We start from the raw sequence: 16,623 nt of genomic DNA on the forward strand, positions 1-16,623 counted from the left end.
CTATAGCTCTCCTATAACTGTTCTGAGACCAGTGCAGACAGACAGCACACTGAAGGTTAAGTCGTGCACTAAATAGGGAGCAAGGGAGCATCCTATAGCTCTCTATAACTGTTCTGAGACCAGTGCAGACAGACAGCACACTGGAGGTTAAGTCATGCACTAAATAGGGAGCAAGGGAGCATCATATAGCTCTCCTATAACTGTTCTGAGATCAGTGCAGACAGACAGCACACTGGAGGTTAAGTCATGCACTAAATAGGGAGCAAGGGAGCATCATATAGCTCTCCTATAACTGTTCTGAGACCAGTGCAGGCAGACAGACAGCACACTGGAGGTTAAGTCATGCACTAAATAGGGAGCAAGGGAGCATCCTATAGCTCTCCTATAACTGTTCTGAGACCAGTGCAGACAGACAGCACACTGGAGGTTAAGTCATACACTAAATAGGGAGCAAGGGAGCATCCTATAGCTCTCCTATAACTGTTCTGAGACCAGTGCAGACAGACACCACACTGGAGGTTAAGTCGTGCACTAAATAGGGAGCAAGGGAGCATCCTATAGCTCCCTATAACTGTTCTGAGACCAGTGCAGACAGACAGCACACTGGAGGTTAAGTCGTGCACTAAATAGGGAGCAAGGGAGCATCCTATAGCTCTCCTATAACTGTTCTGAGACCAGTGCAGACAGACAGCACACTGGAGGTTAAGTCATGCACTAAATAGGGAGCAAGGGAGCATCCTATAACTCTCTATAACTGTTCTGAGACCAGTGCAGACAGACAGCACACTGGAGGTTAAGTCATGCACTAAATAGGGAGCAAGGGAGCATCCTATAACTCTCTATAACTGTTCTGAGACCATTGCAGACAGACAGCACACTGGAGGTTAAGTCATGCACTAAATAGGGAGCAAGGGAGCATCCTATAGCTCCCTATAACTGTTCTGAGACCAGTGCAGACAGACAGCACACTGGAGGTTAAGTCATTCACTAAATAGGGAGCAAGGGAGCATCCTATAGCTCTCCTATAACTGTTCTGAGACCAGTGCAGACAGACAGCACACTGGAGGTTAAGTCATGCACTAAATAGGGAGCAAGGGAGCATCCTATAGCTCTCCTATAACTGTTCTGAGACCAGTGCAGACAGACAGCACACTGGAGGTTAAGTCATGCACTAAATAGGGAGCAAGGGAGCATCCTATAGCTCTCCTATAACTGTTCTGAGACCAGTGCAGACAGACAGCACACTGGAGGTTAAGTCATGCACTAAATAGGGAGCAAGGGAGCATCCTATAGCTCCCTATAACTGTTCTGAGACCAGTGCAGACAGACAGCACACTGGAGGTTAAGTCATGCACTAAATAGGGAGCAAGGGAGCATCCTATAGCTCTCCTATAACTGTTCTGAGACCAGTGCAGACAGACAGCACACTGGAGGTTAAGTCATGCACTAAATAGGGAGCAAGGGAGCATCCTATAGCTCCCTATAACTGTTCTGAGACCAGTGCAGACAGACAGCACACTGGAGGTTAAGTCATGCACTAAATAGGGAGCAAGGGAGCATCCTATAGCTCTCCTATAACTGTTCTGAGACCAGTGCAGACAGACAGCACACTGGAGGTTAAGTCATGCACTAAATAGGGAGCAAGGGAGCATCCTATAGCTCTCCTATAACTGTTCTGAGACCAGTGCAGACAGACAGCACACTGGAGGTTAAGTCATGCACTAAATAGGGAGCAAGGGAGCATCCTATAGCTCTCTATAACTGTTCTGAGACCAGTGCAGACAGACAGCACACTGGAGGTTAAGTCATGCACTAAATAGGGAGCAAGGGAGCATCCTATAGCTCTCCTATAACTGTTCTGAGACCAGTGCAGACAGACAGCACACTGGAGGTTAAGTCATGCACTAAATAGGGAGCAAGGGAGCATCCTATAGCTCTCTATAACTGTTCTGAGACCAGTGCAGACAGACAGCACAATGGAGGTTAAGTCGTGCACTAAATAGGGAGCAAGGGAGCATCCTATAGCTCTCTATAACTGTTCTGAGACCAGTGCAGACAGACAGCACACTGGAGGTTAAGTCATGCACTAAATAGGGAGCAAGGGAGCATCCTATAGCTCTCCTATAACTGTTCTGAGACCAGTGCAGACAGACAGCACACTGGAGGTTAAGTCATGCACTAAATAGGGAGCAAGGGAGCATCCTATAGCTCTCCTATAACTGTTCTGAGACCAGTGCAGACAGACAGCACACTGGAGGTTAAGTCGTGCACTAAATAGGGAGCAAGGGAGCATCCTATAGCTCTCCTATAACTGTTCTGAGACCAGTGCAGACAGACAGCACACTGGAGTTTAAGTCATGCACTAAATAGGGAGCAAGGGAGCATCCTATAGCTCTCCTATAACTGTTCTGAGACCAGTGCAGACAGACAGCACACTGGAGGTTAAGTCTTGCACTAAATAGGGAGCAAGGGAGCATCCTATAGCTCTCTATAGCTGTTCTGAGACCAGTGCAGAGAGTCAGCACACTGGAGGTTAAGTCATGCACTAAATAGGGAGCAAGGGAGCATCCTATAGCTCTCCTATAACTGTTCTGAGACCAGTGCAGACAGACAGCACACTGGAGGTTAAGTCATGCACTAAATAGGGAGCAAGGGAGCATCCTATAGCTCTCCTATAACTGTTCTGAGACCAGTGCAGACAGACAGCACACTGGAGGTTAAGTCATGCACTAAATAGGGAGCAAGGGAGCATCCTATAGCTCTCCTACAACTGTTCTGAGACCAGTGCAGACAGACAGCACACTGGAGGTTAAGTCATGCACTAAATAGGGAGCAAGGGAGCATCCTATAGCTCTCCTATAACTGTTCTGAGACCAGTGCAGACAGACAGCACACTGGAGGTTAAGTCATGCACTAAATAGGGAGCAAGGGAGCATCCTATAGCTCTCCTATAACTGTTCTGAGACCAGTGCAGACAGACAGCACACTGGAGGTTAAGTCGTGCACTAAATAGGGAGCAAGGGAGCATCCTATAGCTCTCCTATAACTGTTCTGAGACCAGTGCAGACAGACAGCACACTGGAGGTTAAGTCGTGCACTAAATAGGGAGCAAGGGAGCATCCTATAGCTCTCCTATAACTGTTCTGAGACCAGTGCAGACAGACAGCACACTGGAGGTTAAGTCATGCACTAAATAGGGAGCAAGGGAGCATCCTATAGCTCTCCTATAACTGTTCTGAGACCAGTGCAGACAGACAGCACACTGGAGGTTAAGTCATGCACTAAATAGGGAGCAAGGGAGCATCCTATAGCTCTCCTATAACTGTTCTGAGACCAGTGCAGACAGACAGCACACTGGAGGTTAAGTCATACACTAAATAATGTGCAAGGGAGCATCCTATAGCTCTCCTATAACTGTTCTGAGACCAGTGCAGACAGACAGCACACTGGAGGTTAAGTCATGCACTAAATAGGGAGCAAGGGAGCATCCTATAGCTCTCCTATAACTGTTCTGGGACCAGTGCAGACAGACAGCACACTGGAGGTTAAGTCATGCACTAAATAGGGAGCAAGGAGCATCCTATAGCTCTCTATAACTGTTCTGAGACCAGTGCAGACAGACAGCACACTGGAGGTTAAGTCATGCACTAAATAGGGAGCAAGGGAGCATCCTATAGCTCTCCTATAACTGTTCTGAGACCAGTGCAGACAGACAGCACACTGGAGGTTAAGTCATGCACTAAATAGGGAGCAAGGGAGCATCCTATAGCTCTCCTATAACTGTTCTGAGACCAGTGCAGACAGACAGCACACTGGAGGTTAAGTCATGCACTAAATAGGGAGCAAGGGAGCATCCTATAGCTCTCCTATAACTGTTCTGAGACCAGTGCAGACAGACAGCACACTGGAGGTTAAGTCATGCACTAAATAGGGAGCAAGGGAGCATCCTATAGCTCTCCTATAACTGTTCTGAGACCAGTGCAGACAGACAGCACACTGGAGGTTAAGTCATACACTAAATAGGGTGCAAGGGAGCATCCTATAGCTCTCCTATAACTGTTCTGAGACCAGTGCAGACAGACAGCACACTGGAGGTTAAGTCGTGCACTAAATAGGGAGCAAGGGAGCATCCTATAGCTCTCCTATAACTGTTCTGAGACCAGTGCAGACAGACAGCACACTGGAGGTTAAGACATGCACTAAATAGGGAGCAAGGGAGCATCCTATAGCTCTCCTATAACTGTTCTGAGACCAGTGCAGACAGACAGCACACTGGAGGTTAAGTCGTGCACTAAATAGGGAGCAAGGGAGCATCCTATAGCTCTCTATAACTGTTCTGAGACCAGTGCAGACAGACAGCACACTGGAGGTTAAGTCGTGCACTAAATAGGGAGCAAGGGAGCATCCTATAGCTCTCCTATAACTGTTCTGAGACCAGTGCAGACAGACAGCACACTGGAGGTTAAGTCATGCACTAAATAGGGAGCAAGGGTGCATCCTATAGCTCTCCTATAACTGTTCTGAGACCAGTGCAGACAGACAGCACACTGGAGGTTAAGTCATGCACTAAATAGGGAGCAAGGGAGCATCCTATAGCTCTCCTATAACTGTTCTGAGACCAGTGCAGACAGACAGCACACTGAAGGTTAAGTCATGCACTAAATAGGGAGCAAGGGAGCATCCTATAGCTCTCTATAACTGTTCTGAGACCAGTGCAGACAGACAGCACACTGGAGGTTAAGTCATGCACTAAATAGGGAGCAAGGGAGCATCATATAGCTCTCCTATAACTGTTCTGAGATCAGTGCAGACAGACAGCACACTGGAGGTTAAGTCATGCACTAAATAGGGAGCAAGGGAGCATCATATAGCTCTCCTATAACTGTTCTGAGACCAGTGCAGGCAGACAGACAGCACACTGGAGGTTAAGTCATGCACTAAATAGGGAGCAAGGGAGCATCCTATAGCTCTCCTATAACTGTTCTGAGACCAGTGCAGACAGACAGCACACTGGAGGTTAAGTCATACACTAAATAGGGAGCAAGGGAGCATCCTATAGCTCTCCTATAACTGTTCTGAGACCAGTGCAGACAGACACCACACTGGAGGTTAAGTCGTGCACTAAATAGGGAGCAAGGGAGCATCCTATAGCTCCCTATAACTGTTCTGAGACCAGTGCAGACAGACAGCACACTGGAGGTTAAGTCGTGCACTAAATAGGGAGCAAGGGAGCATCCTATAGCTCTCCTATAACTGTTCTGAGACCAGTGCAGACAGACAGCACACTGGAGGTTAAGTCATGCACTAAATAGGGAGCAAGGGAGCATCCTATAACTCTCTATAACTGTTCTGAGACCAGTGCAGACAGACAGCACACTGGAGGTTAAGTCATGCACTAAATAGGGAGCAAGGGAGCATCCTATAACTCTCTATAACTGTTCTGAGACCATTGCAGACAGACAGCACACTGGAGGTTAAGTCATGCACTAAATAGGGAGCAAGGGAGCATCCTATAGCTCCCTATAACTGTTCTGAGACCAGTGCAGACAGACAGCACACTGGAGGTTAAGTCATTCACTAAATAGGGAGCAAGGGAGCATCCTATAGCTCTCCTATAACTGTTCTGAGACCAGTGCAGACAGACAGCACACTGGAGGTTAAGTCATGCACTAAATAGGGAGCAAGGGAGCATCCTATAGCTCTCCTATAACTGTTCTGAGACCAGTGCAGACAGACAGCACACTGGAGGTTAAGTCATGCACTAAATAGGGAGCAAGGGAGCATCCTATAGCTCTCCTATAACTGTTCTGAGACCAGTGCAGACAGACAGCACACTGGAGGTTAAGTCATGCACTAAATAGGGAGCAAGGGAGCATCCTATAGCTCCCTATAACTGTTCTGAGACCAGTGCAGACAGACAGCACACTGGAGGTTAAGTCATGCACTAAATAGGGAGCAAGGGAGCATCCTATAGCTCTCCTATAACTGTTCTGAGACCAGTGCAGACAGACAGCACACTGGAGGTTAAGTCATGCACTAAATAGGGAGCAAGGGAGCATCCTATAGCTCCCTATAACTGTTCTGAGACCAGTGCAGACAGACAGCACACTGGAGGTTAAGTCATGCACTAAATAGGGAGCAAGGGAGCATCCTATAGCTCTCCTATAACTGTTCTGAGACCAGTGCAGACAGACAGCACACTGGAGGTTAAGTCATGCACTAAATAGGGAGCAAGGGAGCATCCTATAGCTCTCCTATAACTGTTCTGAGACCAGTGCAGACAGACAGCACACTGGAGGTTAAGTCATGCACTAAATAGGGAGCAAGGGAGCATCCTATAGCTCTCTATAACTGTTCTGAGACCAGTGCAGACAGACAGCACACTGGAGGTTAAGTCATGCACTAAATAGGGAGCAAGGGAGCATCCTATAGCTCTCCTATAACTGTTCTGAGACCAGTGCAGACAGACAGCACACTGGAGGTTAAGTCATGCACTAAATAGGGAGCAAGGGAGCATCCTATAGCTCTCTATAACTGTTCTGAGACCAGTGCAGACAGACAGCACAATGGAGGTTAAGTCATGCACTAAATAGGGAGCAAGGAGCATCCTATAGCTCTCTATAACTGTTCTGAGACCAGTGCAGACAGACAGCACACTGGAGGTTAAGTCATGCACTAAATAGGGAGCAAGGGAGCATCCTATAGCTCTCCTATAACTGTTCTGAGACCAGTGCAGACAGACAGCACACTGGAGGTTAAGTCATGCACTAAATAGGGAGCAAGGGAGCATCCTATAGCTCTCCTATAACTGTTCTGAGACCAGTGCAGACAGACAGCACACTGGAGGTTAAGTCATGCACTAAATAGGGAGCAAGGGAGCATCCTATAGCTCTCCTATAACTGTTCTGAGACCAGTGCAGACAGACAGCACACTGGAGTTTAAGTCATGCACTAAATAGGGAGCAAGGGAGCATCCTATAGCTCTCCTATAACTGTTCTGAGACCAGTGCAGACAGACAGCACACTGGAGGTTAAGTCATGCACTAAATAGGGAGCAAGGGAGCATCCTATAGCTCTCTATAGCTGTTCTGAGACCAGTGCAGAGAGTCAGCACACTGGAGGTTAAGTCATGCACTAAATAGGGAGCAAGGGAGCATCCTATAGCTCTCCTATAACTGTTCTGAGACCAGTGCAGACAGACAGCACACTGGAGGTTAAGTCATGCACTAAATAGGGAGCAAGGGAGCATCCTATAGCTCTCCTATAACTGTTCTGAGACCAGTGCAGACAGACAGCACACTGGAGGTTAAGTCATGCACTAAATAGGGAGCAAGGGAGCATCCTATAGCTCTCCTATAACTGTTCTGAGACCAGTGCAGACAGACAGCACACTGGAGGTTAAGTCGTGCACTAAATAGGGAGCAAGGGAGCATCCTATAGCTCTCCTATAACTGTTCTGAGACCAGTGCAGACAGACAGCACACTGGAGTTTAAGTCATGCACTAAATAGGGAGCAAGGGAGCATCCTATAGCTCTCCTATAACTGTTCTGAGACCAGTGCAGACAGACAGCACACTGGAGGTTAAGTCATGCACTAAATAGGTGCCCTCCGCCCTGCCACATTCATATATTGATTTGAGTCCACATGTGGTAAATTCAGTTGATTGGACATGATTTGGAAAGGCACACACCTGTCTATTTAAGGTCCCACAGTTAACAGTGCATGTCAGAGCACAAACCATGAAGTCCAAGGAATTGTCTGTAGACCTCCGAGACAGGATTGCATCGAGGCACAGATCTGGGGAAGGGTACAGAAACATTTCTGCAGCATTTAAGGTCCCAATGAGCACAGCGGCCTCCATCATGCGTAAATGTAAGTTTGGAAGCACCAGGACTCTTCCTAGAGCCGTCCGGCCAAACTGAGCGATCAGGGCAGAAGGGTCTTACTCAAGGAGGTGACCAAGAACCCGATGGTCACTCTGACAGAGCTCCAGGCCTGTATGGTAGAGCGGCCAAACGGAAGCCACTCCTCAGTAAAAGGCACATGAAGGACTCTCAGACCATGAGGAATAAAAGATTGAACTCTTTGGCCTGAATGGCAAGCGTCATGTCTGGAGGAAACCATGGAGCTAGAGAGGTCCTGCAAAGAAGAATGGGAGAAACTGCCCCAAAAATAGGTGTGCCAAGCTTGTAGCATCATACACAGAAAGACTTGAGGCTGTAATTGGTGCCAAAGGTGCTTGAGCAAAGGGTGTGAATACTTATGCACATGTGATATTTTTTTTTTTTTTTTTTCGTTTTATATTTTTTATAAATTTTCGAAGATTTCAAACTTCTTTCACATTGTCATTATGGGGTATTGTTTGTAGTATTTTGAGGAAAATAATGAATTTAATCAATTTTGGAATAAGGCTGTAACATAACAAAATGTGCAAAAGTGAAGCGCTGTGAATACTTTCAGGATGCACTGTATTTACAATTTTACAACTTTACAACTTAGTCCCGCTGTCCACATATGTGGACATCATTTTGTAAGAAAACGATTTGCTCTGGAAATGTTTCTGTGTGTGTTCATGTTTCTTACGGGCTTATCTAGTTGCAAATAAAAAAGGGAAATGGAAAATAAACACAGCAGTCACACTCGGCTCTCAGGAGGTTAAATCATCATAGGCTCGGCAGGAAAGAATCATTATGGTGCCTCCTAAGATACCATAGAGCTCAGCACGTCATGTATGGTGTGTGTTTCAGATATAGATGTGTGTTTCTTACCAGAGGCCGCAAGAAGGGATTTGACGTAGTCTGGATGGAAAAGACGGACCATGTTGTAGAACGGGCCCAGATACCAAGCACAGGAATGAACATACTTCCTGATTATCTCATCAACCGCCTGTAGTCCCTCTTCATTATGACCCATCTACAACACACACACACACACACACACACACAAACACACACACATTTCATTATCTTTAAGATGAACTGACATTATGTTGTTTATTTTAGTGTCAGTCGATTAAAATATTTAATCGCGATTAATCGAATGATTTTCAGTTAATCATGATGTAGAGCGGAGGAGGGCGGGGCCGGGTTGGAACCCCGCACACCCGGTCCCCAATCAGCCTGATGGGGGCACGCGAGGTATAAAGGCGGCCGATGACGACGGTTTGAGAGCGAGACAGAATGACATGCTTATGTTTGTGTGGTTTTTATTGTCCAGCCGGTTCTCGCCTCTTCCTTTCCCTTAACTCTCTTACATTGGTGCCGAAACCCGGGAAGGAGGAGGGATGCCCATCGCGGAGACCTCGACAATACCGTCCACCCAGGGGACCACCGCTGCCATCCGCCGGGGGACGGAGTAGCCCGACCGCCCGGATGTGGAGAACGGCCGCCGTCCACGAGGCGAGTGGGGACTGGACTCCCCGACTGCCCGGAGCAAAGGAGCCGCAGCCAGGGGCGGAGGAGTGCCCTGTCATCCTCCAGAAACGTGGAGGGGTCGAGAGGACCGCTGTCCATGAGGGGAGGAGGGAAGCAACTGTGGTATTACAGTGGGACTATGTCCAAAAAAACATGGTAATGCCATGGTAAATGTGCAACATGTGGTATTACAGTGGGACTATGTCCATAAAAACACGGTAACATCATGGTAAATGTGCAAAATGTGGTATTACAGTGGGACTATGTCCATAAAAACACGGTAACATCATGGTAAATGTGCAACATGTGGTATTACAGTGGGACTATGTCCATAAAAACACGGTAACATCATGGTAAATGTGCAACATGTGGTATTACAGTGGGACTATGTCCAAAAAAACACGGTAACATCATGGAAATGTCCAAAATGTGGTATTACAGTGGGACTATGTCCATAAAAACACAGTAACATCACGGTAAATGTGCAAAATGTGGTTTTACAGTGGGACTATGTCCTGCGGTAACATCATGGTAAATGTGCAAAATGTGGTATTACAGTGGGACTATGTCCAAAAAAACACGGTAACATCACGGGAAATGTCCAAAATGTGGTTTTACAATGGGACTATGTCCAAAAAAAACACGGTAACATCATGGAAATGTCCAAAATGTGGTTTTACAGTGGGACTATGTCCATAAAAACACGGTAACATCACGGTAAATGTGCAAAATGTGGTTTTACAATGGGACTATGTCCAAAAAAAACACGGTAACATCATGGAAATGTCCAAAATGTGGTTTTACAGTGGGACTATGTCCATAAAAACACGGTAACATCATGGTAAATGTGCAAAATGTGGTATTACAGTGGGACTATGTCCATAAAAACACGGTAACATCACGGTAAATGTGCAAAATGTGGTATTACAGTGGACTATGTCCAAAAAAACATGGTAACATCATGGAAATGTCCAAAATGTGGTTTTACAGTGGGACTATGTCCAAAAAAACATGGTAACATCATGGAAATGTCCAAAATGTGGATTTACAGTGGGACTATGTCCAAAAAAACATGGTAACATCATGGAAATGTCCAAAATGTGGATTTACAGTGGGACTATGTCCAAAAAAACACGGTAACATCATGGAAATGTCCAAAATGTGGTATTACAGTGGGACTATGTCCAAAAAAACACGGTAACATCACGGGAAATGTCCAAAATGTGGTTTTACAGTGGGACTATGTCCATAAAAACACGGTAACATCATGGTAAATGTGCAAAATGTGGTATTACAGTGGGACTATGTCCATAAAAACACGGTAACATCACGGTAAATGTGGAAAATGTGGTATTACAGTGGACTATGTCCAAAAAAACATGGTAACATCATGGAAATGTCCAAAATGTGGTTTTACAGTGGGACTATGTCCAAAAAAACACGGTAACATCATGGAAATGTCCAAAATGTGGTATTACAGTGGGACTATGTCCTGCGGTAACATCACGGTAAATGTGCAAAATGTGGTATTACAGTGGGACTATGTCCAAAAAAACACGGTAACATCATGGAAATGTCCAAAATGTGGTATTACAGTGGGACTATGTCCAAAAAAACACGGTAACATCATGGAAATGTCCAAAATGTGGTTTTACAGTGGGACTATGTCCATAAAAACACGGTAACATCATGGTAAATGTGCAAAATGTGGTATTACAGTGGGACTATGTCCATAAAAACACGGTAACATCACGGTAAATGTGGAAAATGTGGTATTACAGTGGACTATGTCCAAAAAAACATGGTAACATCATGGAAATGTCCAAAATGTGGTTTTACAGTGGGACTATGTCCAAAAAAACATGGTAACATCACGGTAAATGTGCAAAATGTGGTTTTACAGTGGGACTATGTCCAAAAAAACATGGTAACATCATGGAAATGTGCAAAATGTGGTTTTACAGTGGGACTATGTCCAAAAAAACATGGTAACATCATGGAAATGTCCAAAATGTGGTTTTACAGTGGGACTATGTCCAAAAAAACATGGTAACATCACGGTAAATGTGCAAAATGTGGTTTTACAGTGGGACTATGTCCAAAAAAACATGGTAACATCATGGAAATGTGCAAAATGTGGTTTTACAGTATGCAGATTCCATACAAATGAATGGGGAGAGCTGTAAAATGATGTTGCATTTGTTGGTTTTGTTATTGATTAAATACGCCAAAACATCATCTAACATGCAAATAACACTGATGAGCTGATTGGTCACCTATAAGGAACCGTTCTGAGAAGTTCCCCGCAGAGAAAGCCTCAGACTAAAGATAACAGATTCAAACAAACTCTGAGATGCTACAGAAGGATTTAGAGATATTGCAGCAATACTGTCGTGTGATCCTAGAAATAATCGTGTCTCGACAGATTCAGGCAGTGTGTAAATTAAGTTGTTTTGTTTAAGGATTTCTGAAGATTAATTCAGCAACTGAACACGCTACACGACTTTTGAGGTCTCAGAACCTGTTTTCCTCCTTTGACTGCCAAATTTATGCTGATTTTACTAACATTCGTGGCCAAGCATGAACACTTACTACAGCTTTTCAGCAATGCAGCATTTCCGTTTACTTTCATTATTTCCTCTTTTTTAAAAGAAGTTCCTTGTTTCGCCTTGAGAAATATTGCTGCACAATTTGCCTTTTCTCTAGTTGCATGATTTACTGATGCAACACATCTTTCCTGAGCAACCCTTGTACAACCTTTAGAAACAAAGTATTTTGAGACATGTACAAACACCAATATTACATCACTCGTCACGGTAACGCCATGGTAAATGTGTAAAATGTGGTTTTACAGTGGGACTGTGTCCATAAAAACACGGTAACACCACGGTAAATGTGCAAAATGTGGTTTTACAGTGGGACTGTGTCCAAAAAAACACGGTAACATCACGGTAAATGTGCAAAATGCGGTTTTACAGTGGGACTGTGTCCAAAAAAACACGGTAACACCACGGTAAATGTGCAAAATGTGGTTTTACAGTGGGACTGTGTCCATAAAAACACGGTAACACCACGGTAAATGTGCAAAATGTGGTATTACAGTGGTTGGAGTTGATTACAATTTGTGGGCTTCTGCTTGTCCACTCGCCTTTTGAGGATTGACCACAGGTTCTCTATGGGATTAAGATCCGGGGAGTTGTCTGGCCACGGATCTAAAATGTCAATGTAATGATCTCCGAGCCACTTCATCATCACTCTTGCCTTGTGACATGGTGCTCCATCATGCTGGAAAATGCACGGATCATCACCAAATTGCTGCTGGATCGTTGGGATATGTTTTGATACCATTCTTTATTCATGGCCGTGTTTTTGTGCAGGATTGTGAGCGAGCCCACTCCCTGTGATGAAGAGCAACCCCACACATGGATGGTCTCAGGATGCTTCACCATTGGCATGACACAGGACTCATGGTAGTGTTCACCTTTTCTTCTCCGGACTATCGATTTTCCAGTCGGAAGGGGAAATAATTTTGCACCAGTCTTCTGCTGTCCAATCCTTGTACTTCCTGCCGCATTTCAGTCAGTCCTTGATGTTATTCTTGGAGAGAAGTGGCTTCTTTGCTGCCCTTCTTGACACCAGGCCATTGCCCAAAACTCTTCGCCTCACCGTGCGTGCAGATGCACTCAAACCAACCTGCTGCCAATCTTGAGCTCTGCACTGGTGCTGACACGTTCCCGTAGCGGACTCCTCAGGACGAGACGGTCCTGGCGCTCGCTGGACACTCTGGGACGTCCCGAAGCCTTCTTCAAAGCAGTTGAACCTCTCTCCTTGAAGTTCTAGATGATCCGGTAAATGGTTCTTTCAGGTGCAATATTCCTTGCAGCAATTTCCTTGCATGTGAGACCATTTTGACGCCAAGCGATGATGGTGCACGTCTTCCGTTAGAGGTAACCGTTGCTAACAAGAACACTTCTTCCCTCCTTTTATAGTAATCAGTCTGCTCTTATAATCCAGTGATGTCACCTGACTAGTGCTCGTTCACACTTTCCAAGGTGCTGCTGATATGATAGGTGAAATGATGTTATCTGGTCATTTTGTGCCAGAGCCAAAAAAACAGTGAAATTCGTTTTTTTGCAATTATTTAAAATGCATCTGATCACTCTGCACAATGTAGAAACGATGTGAATCAACTCCACAAACTCTAACATTGCCCAATGTCTGATTGACCTTTGGCTGGATACAAAGTTTTGTTTGTGCCTTTCTTTAATAAAGCATTAACATCCGTAGCACTAATGCACTTTCCACTGCACGGAGCACAAAGAACACTCTGTACCTTAAATGCATGGGGAAAAAAACTATTTTATTATTTAAATATATGTATATTTGGCGGGAGTCATGCGGAGCACTTCTCACAAGTGCATGTGTATGAATGTAAACAATATTTATCAGTATATATACATTTTTAATATGGGGTAAAAGTGCAAATATAGTTACACTGAGTCTTATGATCTTAACAGTTATGCCAAGTTACGCCAATTATAGACTCCTCCCCCTTCCCGAATGCCCACCTGGTCTCAGGTAAACTCACCAGCCCCATGTGTCCCAGTAACCAGTTTCTCTGCGGTGGTTGATTGAAGCATCGCAGCGCGGTGCGTTTCCACATGCTGAAGGCGAGACGCGTCGCGAGCGCGCACAGGAGCGCCACACCGAAGAGCGCGAGGACCCCGAGCACCGAACAGCGCGAGAGCAGCGCGCCCACAACACTGATCAGACCCAAAGTCATCATCAATCCTGAACCTGATCAATACAACACCATCACAGGGCATTACTATCATTATCATAAAAACAGGATATAAAGGGGATACTTTTGCTGCAAATAAATAAACAAATAAATATAAAACCATACAGAGGCGCTACTGATATAAACACGCGCATATACTGCTGTAAACACATTAATACGGAGTTTAATGTATTAGCATTAATTAGTAAACAGACCTGAATGATGAGCGACTGAAAGCGTTTATGCGCCTCTGACAGATGAAGACTGTGGCAGTTCAGCAGTTCCGGGTCCTGATGAAACACAGAAAATGCTCTTACAAACAAGTTTTATGAAGTATAATTTGCACATCACAGTAAAGTGAAGAAAGCACTCCGTGGTCACGTGTGTTTCACTGACCTCATGAGGATAAACGATGAATAAAACAACCGTAAAATCGATGACACATTTTTGGATTAATGTATTTTATTAAATTAATATAAATTAATTCATATTTTTTATAAATAATATGCTAATAGTTATGTAATTATTACGTTTTTTTATGATCGAATTATTCATATTCTTAATAGTATTTTAATGTATCTACACGACGTCTCTAATGTTATAACTGTATTTACAGTAATAATAGTTGGAGTAACTCCGCCCTCTTTTGGAGTACCACCGCCCTCTTCTGGAGTAACTCCGCCCCCAAACTTGAACGTTTTGCACCATTGTATTCTGTGCGCAGCGCTGCAGATGGTGCTGTTGCAACATGAGATATTCATATTTATATTCATGTTTTGTGTCTGTAAAGGGAGGTCAAACACAGTTTCTTTCCTTCTATGAATAAAAAAATAGTTTATAATGAGTGTATATTGTGAATACTGAGTATGTTGTAACATGAGCATTAATGTCAGGGGCATTTTGGAGTGTTTAGCTGTACTGAAATTGGATGATGTTAGATTTATTTTAATATAACCGATTTCATGTACATTGCACTCCTCAGTCCGTGAGGTGAACTGTCTGAATGATTCAAACTGAACCGTTAAATGATTCAGTCCGTGAGGTGAACTGTCTGAATGATTCAAACTGAACCGTTAAATGATTCAGTCCGCGAAAAGAACTGTCCGAATGATTCAAACTGAACCGTTAAATGATTCAGTCCGCGAAAAGAACTGTCCGAATGATTCAAACTGAACCGTTAAATGATTCAGTCCGTGAAAAGAACTGTCCGAATGATTCAAACTGAACCGTTAAATGATTCAGTCCGTGAAAAGAACTGTCCGAATGATTCAATCTGAACCGTTAAATGATTCAGTCCGTGAAAAGAACTGTCCGAATGATTCAAACTGAACCGTTAAATTATTCAGTCCGCGAAAAGAACTGTCCGAATGATTCAAACTGAACCGTTAAATGATTCAGTCCGCGAAAAGAACTGTCCGAATGATTCAAACTGAACCGTTAAATGATTCAGTCCGTGAAAAGAACTGTCCGAATGATTCAAACTGAACCGTTAAATGATTCAGTCCGCGAAAAGAACTGTCCGAATGATTCAAACTGAACCGTTAAATGATTCAGTCCGTGAAAAGAACTGTCCGAATGATTCAAACTGAACCGTTAAATGATTCAGTCCGTGAGGTGAACTGTTTGAATGTTTCAAACTGAATCGCGAATCGATTCAGTCTGTTAGGTGAGCTGTCCAAATGATTCAAACAGAACGTCAAACCAATTCACTATTTTGCCTACCCGTTTGAGTAGTTCAATGAAAAGAACCGACTCAAAGAGTTATTCATTCGCGAATCCGACATCCGACAAAAATGTGGGATACATTTGACAATTGCTGGAATTTCCATGGAAAATGTTTCACCAGACAAGTATTTATAAGATTTGTATTTACTGATACTCAGTGGAAATGTTAATAGAGTGCTTGTGCCCATGGTAAATAGAGTCAAGCGACTTAAAGGGTTCAGGTAAACTACATCTCCCATGATCCCTGTTGAATTCCCCACTGGACTTCAAGTGTTCATGTAAACTACATTTCCCATGATCCCTGTTGAATTCCCCACTGGACTTCGTGTTCATATAAACTACATTTCCCATGATCCCTGTTGAATTTCCAGCTGGACTTCAAGTGTTCATGTAAACTACATTTCCCATGATCCCTGTTGATTTCCCCACTGGACTACAAGTGTTCATATAAACTACATTTCCCATGATCCCTGTTGAATTCCCCACTGGACTTCAAGTGTTCATATAAACTACATTTCCCATGATCCCTGTTGAATTCCCCACTGGACTTCAAGTGTTCATGTAAACTACATTTCCCATGATCCCTGTTGAATTCCCCACTGGACTTCAAGTGTTCATATAAACTACATTTCCCATGATCCCTGTTGAATTCCCCACTGGACTTCAAGTGTTCATATAAACTACATTTCCCATGATCCCTGTTG

The 16,623-nt window shown here is 44.2% G+C and overlaps 1 protein-coding gene across 2 annotated transcripts in view; it reads right to left on the reverse strand.

Moving 5' to 3' along the window:
• LOC127626466 (cytochrome P450 4F3) overlaps nt 1–14,532 on the reverse strand; it is a 41,804-nt gene extending 27,272 nt beyond the window's left edge. The window contains exons 1-3 of one of the 2 annotated variants that reach the window (XM_052102256.1): nt 14,443–14,532; nt 14,003–14,211; nt 8,770–8,914 (exon numbers count right to left, since the gene is read on the reverse strand). In XM_052102256.1, the coding sequence (XP_051958216.1) occupies nt 8,770–8,914; nt 14,003–14,200 (343 nt within the window). In that variant the 5' untranslated portion in view covers nt 14,201–14,211; nt 14,443–14,532. Of the gene's footprint in view, nt 1–8,769; nt 8,915–14,002; nt 14,212–14,409 lie in introns of both variants that reach the window. The other variant, XM_052102255.1, reaches the window with a different exon arrangement.
• Between the last annotated feature and the right edge of the window lie 2,091 nt (nt 14,533–16,623).

This window comes from Xyrauchen texanus, chromosome 33 (genome assembly GCF_025860055.1).
Source record: "Xyrauchen texanus isolate HMW12.3.18 chromosome 33, RBS_HiC_50CHRs, whole genome shotgun sequence".
Classification (NCBI taxonomy): domain Eukaryota; kingdom Metazoa; phylum Chordata; class Actinopteri; order Cypriniformes; family Catostomidae; genus Xyrauchen; species Xyrauchen texanus.